The following is a 10,254-nucleotide window of genomic DNA, read 5'->3' on the forward strand; positions in this document are numbered from 1 at the left end:
ATACCAAAGAGAACATCTCGGATACCAATGTAACTGAACCCTGGTGGCATTGACTCTGAGTATCAAACGTAGATGACCAATTTTTAGATAACATAATCACAGAGCTAAGGTTATTATAAGCAATAGGGGTGACACACACTGCTCTTATAGGATAAACACATCCCAGTCCCAAAAGTTCTTGCAAGATATCCACTTGTTCTTGTAGTAAGTCCACTCTTTGATTTACAAGGAGTAAGCCTGCTGTTAGATGTTGGTTTAGGGTCTCTTTAGTCTGTAAGGCTGCAGCTGTATTTTCGGCCAAGTGATTGACTGCTGTTGCTGTAGGTATGGCAGTTGCTAGTGCTGCTGTTGCAGAAACCACTATTGCAGTGACCATAGCCGCTGTGATGCCAAATTCTCTCCTGTTTCTTGACAGTAACACTGGCAATTCCGCATCTGTAACAGAGACTGGGACTGGTAGGAAGGTAGGAACACACATTAAGACTGCCAGCGGGAACCTAGAAGCATTCCAACATTGAGAGATACATAGTTGAACTGTTCCTCCTAAGAGACTAAAAAGAGGTTGTAAGTTAGTTCAAGGGGGGAAAGGCTACAAGCATCATGGTCATCAGGAGTATGTTGGTCTGAGTTACTTGTTGGTAGCGTTGGCACTGGTCGAGTTAGTCACTCAGGAACCCAGATAGGCGATGTTTTATCCTGTGGAAACACACAAACCGAGCCACGGCATCAGTAAAGCACTGGGTCCGGGCCGTTCCATTGTCCTGTAAGAACATTCTTCCATTTTACCGTCACTCTATCATGTTGTTTATGATTGCCATGTCTCTCAGCGGCAGAGAGACCCTCATTATCCAGAGTTAAAAAATTTAAAATAAAGAGGCAAAGAGAAAGTTTATCTTTAGGGGACCTGAAGGTCTCCCCTATTCCCCCTTTTTGTTTATAGAGAGTATTTATGAGGGTGAGATGTGCACGTTCAACAATACCTTGTCCTTATGGGTTATAAGGTATACCTGTGGTTAGAGTTATTTCAAATTTAGTGAGAAATTGGTTCTTACCAAATTTAGTTTTTAAAGAAAAATTTAGACTCTATAACGTAGTACAATACTCTAACAGTTGCTTAACCATAATTGTATAAACCCCTATTTTTAAGACTAATTGTTCTAAAGAATAAAACTTAATAGACACAAAGAGTAAATTAGTGTTTCTAAGAAATCCTTGTTATTTTACCATGTCATTTTCCCATATAGATTAAACTTTGGTTTATATTAGAACATTAGTATTTCACCTTAGGAAAAACCTTAAATAGCTTTAAATGTTTCACATACATACAACCAACTTAGTTACATGCAAACTTGTTGAAACTTGCCCTTTACTTACATAGACTTTCTTAGCACTTACTTAGACCCTCATTTATTTCATCACACAAGCACTTTCTTACCCAGAAACATTTCCTTTTCCCTTTTACTAAATATATTTCCATACCCAGGACCTTTATTTTCTCTTTCCTGTTGACCCCTTTTTGTTCACATTCTGAAACAACTCTTATGAAATTTCTAAATTAAAAAAAAAATTACTCTATTTTAATAAGATTAAATATTTTGTTATTTATAGTACTCTACATCAACATTTTATTAGTTTGACCACCTAGAGACTCTCGAGTTATTTTTAAGACATTTTACTTCTATTAGTTTACCCAATTTAAATTGAACCTCTTTAAATCACGTGAATTAAAAATATTTGGATCCATTTTTAAATTTTAATTTTAGGAGCGCTCAATTTTGATACAGACAAAACATGACATTAGACAGCACAACATACACATAACACAAAATCAAAGGCCTTGACACTTTATAGGTGAATCTCCATTGCAATGTAACAGATGTTCAAAAACTCTAGTTGAATTAAAAAAAAAAATAGAACTGATCAAAAAAGTCATGAGCTCAAAAAATATGTAGAATTCAAAAAAAAAAAAAAAACAAGAGTCCTGGAAAAATGATACGGGAAAAGTGATACTGCCGTTAATTACTTTAGTAAAGCACCATAAAATTTACTTTTGCTGGAGTTCAGGTAAGACTTTTTTTTTTTGCTCTTTTTTTTTTTTTTTTTTGGGGTTTGAGACAGGTCTCCTACTGAGCCTTCAGGCTTTCCCTATTTACATTTCAATGTAAGCCTTGACTGAGATTTGGATCTGAAAGGGGATGAAATGTTCCAGCAGAAACTTGATGCCTAGGGCATTTTAACCCTTAATCCTGGTTAGTAATCAATTCAGGTTTGGACGCAGAAAATTATGAAACAATTATCTACCAATATTTGTGGGGACTGGGGCTACTATATCATACTCCTTACTAGGACATGCCACTGATTGTTGGGCTGGTTACTCCCTCAACACCGGCATATGTGGGACCTCATGGCAAGAGGACTAGGTGGGCTGGGTGGGGCGAAGTTGGAGGAGGAGAAGGAATTAGCATAGAAGCGCAAGAAAGAAGAGACTTGAAGATAAGGAATCCCTTTCCATCTGCCCACTCCCTTGCGGAAGCTGTGTGCCAATATCTTTGGTAGCCACAATCCACCTTCCCATGGAGCCATCTTTCATCCCTGCACAGGCCAATTTGTTATCGGTAGTCATTCCTTCCCAAACTAACATTTTAACATTTACCGGGAAGGCCCTACAGGGAGGGGGGAGGTTAGAGTTTGTGAGTTTCTGTAAGGAGATGCAACCGGGAGGAGCCGGCGGTTCTTTAGGCGATGGCTCTTTGGGGAGAAACTTGGAACCCCCTTTTGGAGGTACTGGAGAGAAGCAGGCCTTAAGGGCGGATAATGTAGGGCAGACTCCTAATGGGGGACCCTCCCCTAAACTGATTTCCCTCTTCCTAACAAGTTGTTCCTCACACCCAGTTTCATTTTCCTTGTCTGTCTCTGATCTTATTGATGCCCTTTCTGATGCTTTAGACCTTTCCTCTTTTATTTTCTCCAAAACCTCTTCCCCTTGTTTTATGGCCTCTCTGCATTTGGTTCGGGATGTTTTAGTTTCAAGAGGAATTCCATTGGCCCGGAGCAAATCCTTTAAGGGACCTTCCATGCGCATTCGTGACATTTCAGTGCCCATTTTTCTCTATTAAACTAACAGAATGCAAAGCACTTTAACTAGCAAAACAAAAGAGAAAGCACTTACAAACACTCAATCTCCCTCGCTTATCCCCCGAACTTTAACTCGTCACTTCCCATCATCGTCGCTTACCTGTGAACTTTAACTTGTCGCTTTTCCTGCGAACTTTAACTGGTTGCTTTTCCTGTGAACTTTACCCGTGAACTTTAACTTGTCGCCTTTCCTGCGAACTTTAACTCGTCACTTTTCCCACGAACTTTAACTCCGTTGCTTCCAGCGAACTTTAACTCTGTCGCTTCCCGCGAACTTTAACTAGTCGCTTCCCGTGAACTTTAACTCCGTCGCTTATCCTGCGAACTTGAACTCGTTGCTTACCCTGTGAACTTTAACTCGTCGCTTACCCTGCGAACTTTAACTCGTCGCTTATCCAGCGAACTTTAACCTGGCCAGACTGTACTTTACTTTCCCTGTATTTACCTGATCAGTTTCTTCTTTATAACTCAAGGTCCCGGGTTTCGGCACCACTTATGATCGCCCACCGCCCACAGGCAGTGGGCAATCACAACTCGTACGCTTTTCTTGATCACAGGAACCAAAAAGGGACTTTATTCCACAAGTCTCAGACTTATATTGAGAACATCAGCCTATCAGAGAGTAGACTACCAGGAAAGTCAGCCTATCAAGGAACAGTCTCCAGGCAGATACCAGGATCGCCTCATATACAACAGCCAACCAGAGTTACTTCCTAAAACTTGTTTATGAGTGCAGCTATGTCTGGCAAGCTGGCAGGCACCATCTTAGAGATCAGGCCACGGTGCGGCTCTGGGGCCCTCAGAGCCCGCCCCTGACAGTCAGGTATAAGAGTTTTGCGACAATGTCAGATGTCACAATCAGGGAGATAGCCTCTAAGTTTTCAGCAGTGGGACTAGAGTCACTGTAGGGGAGAAAGATGGAATCACAGGACCCACTTCAATGGGACTAATCAATATGGATTCCCACATTATGCAGTTTTTATCAGTAAGATCCTTCAGGGACAAAATGCACAGCCCATATTAAACTTTTACCTGAATCAAGGCATATCACCTCCATCCACAAGGGAGCTGCTTTTGTTTCTCTGACATGAGCTCTAGCTACCCCAGGGTTTTCTCTATTCCCAGGTTTCCTATTCCTTATTTTCCTGTCACTCTTTATTGCCAAGTGGACATCCCAGGAGAAAAACTGTTGATTCATGTTAACTTGAGAATGTCTGAGACAATGTCAGAGGTAGCACAGGGATCACTGCAGAGGTTAGGATTACTTGCTGGTCACTAAGTTTTCCTAATTCATCTATATTTAAATAGGTGGTAAATAGTTTAACCCATTGTTTTCCTGTTTTTATATTGCATCTGAATAATTTGTCATTTTTTTCAGTGAGTTTTAATGTAAATGATACAAACAGATTATTAAGGTACTTATGTATTGAAATGGTACTTTTATTTCTTTCTCACTTAAATTTCAGATCATCCTCTTTATCAATGTATCACAAACACACACACATAATCAAATCTATGTACAAACATTCTATCAGATACTTTTGACTACTGACCGTAACTTATTTTAAAATGAATCTTTATTTCTAATGTGTGTAGATCTCTTAAAACATAAAAAAATAATTATTTGTAACAAAACACTAATATTGAAAATTTATTAAATTTATTTTTTATTAAATTTATTAAATAATTATGACCAATTTACAAGTTGTATTTTAATTTGGATTTATGAAAACCATTTTTAAAAAGAAATTATTATTTCACAAAGAATTGGAGGAGTTTCATTTCTGAGCTTTCCAATATCCTCATCTAGCATTTGTAATCATCTTCAAATCTGCATGTCTTAGAAGGGTGGAGATATTCACACTAATTTGATCGGAACTATTCTCATTTTTAAAAAAATGTGTATTTGCTGTAGTAGAATTAGTAGAATGCATTTATAAGTTCTGAGAAATCATACATTAATGGAGTATAATTTCTCATTTTTCTGACTGTACATATTGTAGGATCACATCAATCATTCTTAATTTTATTTTCAATTATGATGAACATGGTTTCTGTTTTTTCTCATTTTTTATAGTGAGAAGAATATCATACTTTCTCTCAAATTCTGCAGTTCACTTGTGCTAAAGCCATAGAGTTGATGACTTCTTAGAGTGGAGGCAGGTGGCATCCCAAGCCTTGTGGTGCTGCTGTTTGTGTCTGCGATCTCAACCCTGGGTTCCACTGAGGCTGCATGAGACAGTTTTCTGGACTCAGTCAGTGGGAGACCTCTGTCTCTGCAAGTGGTCAGGCAGTTCCCCACAAACCCAACTCTGCAGTGTCAAAATGGGATCCATGCCAAGGAAGAAGTGTCTGACTGTTAACTCAAGGGGGAACAACAATCATTTACTGGACAGGAAAGAAATGTTCACTAGGAAGGGCTGGGTTTGTATTAAAATAGATAAACTAGGTAGACATGGAGAATTCACCTTTTTTTGATTCCATCTCTGCCTTTCAAGAGATTACATTTATACCTGAGATGAAGCAGTGTGATGAAGCTGATCTCGTGAAAGACATCAACTACAACTCATGTGTCTCTGTCCCCGCTGTAGTCGCTGGTCTATGTGAGTGCACAGCATCTGCTTCTTTCATCATCTCCTCCAGGGACATCAGGATGAACATTGGGGCAGGAAGAGAAAGGAAGTTTGATTTGCATGAAAAACCTCCCTCTGGGCCTGAAGAGGCATTAAAATGCCCCGAGGACATCAAATTCAAAGTAAGGAGTATGAGGACACCAAGTGCTTGTCAGGATCCCACAATGGCCCAGATGATGGCTCTCCTGGTGCTCCTCTCTTATGGTTCAGGTCAGGGGAAGGGAACTTCATCCCTGGGGTGCCTACATAACAGAAGTGTCTGAGGGACCTTTGCTTCATAACAGTAACTGTCTCTCTTATTGGTTTTAGTGGTGGATTCTCAGACCACGGTGATCCAGGAGCCCTCACTCTCTGTGTCTCCAGGTGGGACTGTGACTCTCACCTGTGGGCTTAGCTCCGGGTCAGTCTCTACAGGTCACTACCCCGGCTGGTACCAGCAGACACCAGGACGTGCTCCCCACACACTCATCTACAACACAAACTCCCGTCCCTCTGGGGTCCCTGCTCGATTCTCTGGTTCCATCCTTGGAAACAAAGCTGCCCTCACCATCACAGGGACTCAGACTGATGATGAAGCTGATTATTACTGTGCACTCTATATGGGTGGTGGAATTCACACAGTGATCTAAACCCATGGGGAAGTACAACCAAAACCACTTCATGTTCTCAGAATGTCTCATGCTTTACAGGGGGGAGAGAGACTGACAGGGAGAAAATGTTCAGCACTTCCATGGGAAGATGCTGCTGCATGGCTCCTTGTCCTACCAGTGGTTCATGCCATTAGTCTCACACAATGGAATACTATTTACCATAAAGAGAAATGAAATTATTCCATTTGCCAAATGGATGGAACTGGAGACCATCCAGCTAAGTGAAACAACTCAATCCCAAAAACCAAGGCTGAATATTCTCTCTGATATAGAGATGCTACCTCATGATAAGGACAGGGTGATAGGGAAGAGTAGAAGTACTTTTGATTAGACAAGGTGCAATGAAAGGAAGGGAGTGGAAATGAGAATAGGAAAGATAGTAGAATGACTTGGACATACTTTCCTATGTACATATATGAATACACAACCAATATAATTCTACACATGTACAACCAGAAGAATGGGAAGATGTACTCCATATATGAATAATATTTCAATATACATTCTATTGCCTTCTATAACTAATAAGAACAAATGAGACACAAAATAAAACAAAAAGTTTTTAAAAATTCAGAATATGATTTACTTCCTCAGCTGGAACCATGGGATCCTTGTGAAATACACTGAAACATATTGAACAAATATGAATAAAAGGCTGATACTCATGCTTACACCACCCCATCCCTGCCAGTGCCTAGGAGACAGTGCATCCTCACTCCTGTGTGAAGACATTCATGAGTCTTACAATCTGAGTTCTTTCAGGGTCTCCAGTCCCCGTAGTATTCCATGTAGCCAAAGGTGGCTGAAGTGCTATATGACTGTGACTGACCCATAGTCACAACCTTCAGTCTCACTTGCTGACAATAAGAGTTACAAACATGTGAACTGAGAAAGCTTGAAAATATACATGCAAGTATCTTCTAAATGGCAACACATAAGATTTACAATAGAGTTCCTTGCCAAGTCCATGGTGAAAGGACCTTTGGACTAAAGTATTTGTGGTGTGTATAAAATAGTACCCTGCAGACTAATAAAACCAGAGACTTTATGTTCACCTGCTTAATTCTGATCTAAGAAGCATTTATATCAAAGATGACAGCTCAGTCCTGTATAGGGAGGAGTTAAATGAACTATGCATATTCCCCATGATGAGTCTGAGGAAAGCAAGAAGGCTGCTCTGAGGTAATGGGGTGGCCACGCGAGGGACTCACTGCCCTGGCCCCTAGGCAGAGGCACTGGGGATGTAGGACTGTCTCAGGGGCTCTGATCACAATGTCACCTGGTGTTATGTATGGGCGTGGACAACAGGGGACGCTGCAGACCAGTTAAGAGGGGTCAGGAAGTAACCAGAACTGTAATGAGCCACCTGGTCCTGCCTGATGCTCTCTTATTAGGGCTCACAGCTGTGACTTCCCACACCCCTGAACCAACCCAACTCCACCCCTGCACACCCACTTGACATCTTTATATACAGGAATCTGAGCTAGGGCTCAGGGTGCAATCAGAAATCCTGGAGGAACTTAATTTGCATGGACAGACCCTACCCTTATCAGTCTATGAAAAGGGCAAGGGAGAGACTTGAAGGAAACTTTGCTGGGCTTTGGGAACAGAAGGCAGAGTTCAGGATGACCTTCACTACAACCTGGCCCTGTCTCCTTCTCACATTCTTTGCTCAGTGTACAGGTGACATGATATGGAGGAATGATAGGGACTGGGAGTTCTCTTATATGGGTCCTGGTTCTCCTTTTGTTTCTAGACAAAATCACCATCTCTGTTTCTCTCCCACTTCCAGGGTCCTGGGCCCAGTCTGTGCTGACTCAGCTGCCCTCACTATCTGGATCTCCAGGAGAGAGGGTCACCATCTCCTGCATTGGAAGCAGCACCAATATTGGGAATGGCTATTATGTGCACTGGTATCAGCAGCTCCCAGGAACGGCCCCCAAACTCCTCATCTATGAAGATAGTAATAGACCCTCGGGGGTACCTGATCGCTTCTCAGGCTCCAAATCTGGCAGCTCTGCTTCACTGACCATCACTGGGCTCCAGCCTGAGGATGAGGCTGACTATCACTGTCAGTCTTATGACAACAGCCTCGATGCTAACACAGTGCTCCAGTCTATGGGGAAGAAAGACAAGAACCTCTTTACTATCTGTCAGGAGGGCAAACACCCACCAATTTTACTCAGGCCTGGACTTTGGCTGCAGCTGCTACCACTACTATAGGCCCAGCTGAATCTGCTGACACTTGGTTGAGTGAGGAGCCTCTTAAGTCCTCAGAGCCATTCACAGCAGCTCCTAGGAAAATATCTCCATATAAATAAAAATTCCTGCTCCTTTTTAGCTTGAGGAGTTGAACAGGATGCTGTGGTTCAGGTGATGAGGCAGCCAGTGCAACCCTGATCATCTCAGAATTGACCTCTGAGGGCAATTCTGTGACTCCATCATCCATTGTGCTCTATTTTCAGGAATTCTAGAGCTGAGCCATCTTCTTCTTAGTCCTTGTTGCGTATGCCTGTGATTTATGTTTTAGCCTAATTTTATATGTTTTCTAACATGAAATATTTGGCAGATAATAAAACACACATAAGTGAAAACATTGACAGATTTTGAAAGATATTTTCATAACTTTGGGAACATCAGCACAATCAGGCCAAGGAATCCATCCCCCAGATCACAAGCCTCCTTTGCCCTTTGGGAATCCTCCTTCTGTCTCTACTCACAGAACCTCCCAGGTAACAACTGACTTTTCTTTCTATAAAACTTTTATATTTGGACACCCACAGCAGATATTCTTTCTTGAATGACTTCTTCCACTCTAAAAATTCCTTTGGAGACTCTTTCACATTGTGTCTAATTTCTCTTGATTGTCCTGAGAACACATCATGACCTCTGATGGATGCTTCACTCTGATCATGTGTGTATTAAAATTTTATTTTATAACTCCTTCAGTATACAGAGCAATATAATCCAGCTTTCATTGTATTCACTGTATTACTGATCTCCTGATCTAGGATCTTTTCTTCAAATATTGATGGAAATGAATCAGAAATCCTATTCCTTTTTATCTGCTCTCTGTTCACTGGCTCAGCATCTCCTCATGGTGTCTATAGGCATGACTAGCTGGGCCCTTCCTCTCCTCACTCTGGAGAACTACTGTCCTAATTCAGGGCTTGTGGTGGGACTGAGATAAAAGTCAAGAGGGCTGACATGCATGACTCCCAGGGTGTTACTTGAAAGCATAAGACCATTGGGAGGACAAGACTCCTGCCCTGTGTTCTCAGGTCAGAGAATTTTGAGGGTGTCTCTTGCATTGCCAGAAACTCTGCCAGGACCTCTGCCAGGACCTCTGCCAGGACCTCTGCAAGGACCTCTGCAACCACAGCCCATTTCCTGGAGCCCATTTCATGATAAGAGTTATCCTAAGAAAATTGTAGTATCTCCATATGTTGATAAAATAACTGACACGTTGGAGAGCTCATTTTCCAAGGAGATGTGGTAGGACATCCAAGAAGGATGATTAAGATGGCAAGACCTGAACCTGAGACCCTTCCCCTTAGATCCTTTCAGGGACAAAAAGTGGATTTGGGTAGTCACAGCTAAGAAACAAAAACTTTAAAAATCCAGGTGTTCTGAGTGCCAGCCTGTTTGCTATGTTTTTGTGCAATCTCTCACTTTGAAAAGGATGGGAGGAAATTCAAGGGACTTACAGGGGAGTCCTAATTTTACCTTGCATATTTGGAGCACAATAGTCCAATGTTTGAAAAATAAAGAAAAGAAACAGGGCTTCCACAATGAGGTGGTCAGAGTGAGACTGGAATAGGGTGCATCCAGAGCTT

The 10,254-nt window shown here is 41.5% G+C and overlaps 1 gene segment (V, D, J or C); it reads left to right on the forward strand.

Annotated features, from left to right (window-relative positions):
• Positions 1 to 5,903: 5,903 nt before the first annotated feature.
• LOC124991443 (immunoglobulin lambda variable 8-61-like) lies at positions 5,904 to 6,397 on the forward strand. The segment is given in 2 exon segments: positions 5,904 to 5,978; positions 6,078 to 6,397. Coding segments are annotated over 2 exon segments (366 nt in total).
• Positions 6,398 to 10,254: the final 3,857 nt, after the last annotated feature.

This window comes from Sciurus carolinensis, chromosome 8 (genome assembly GCF_902686445.1).
Source record: "Sciurus carolinensis chromosome 8, mSciCar1.2, whole genome shotgun sequence".
NCBI lineage: Eukaryota > Metazoa > Chordata > Mammalia > Rodentia > Sciuridae > Sciurus > Sciurus carolinensis.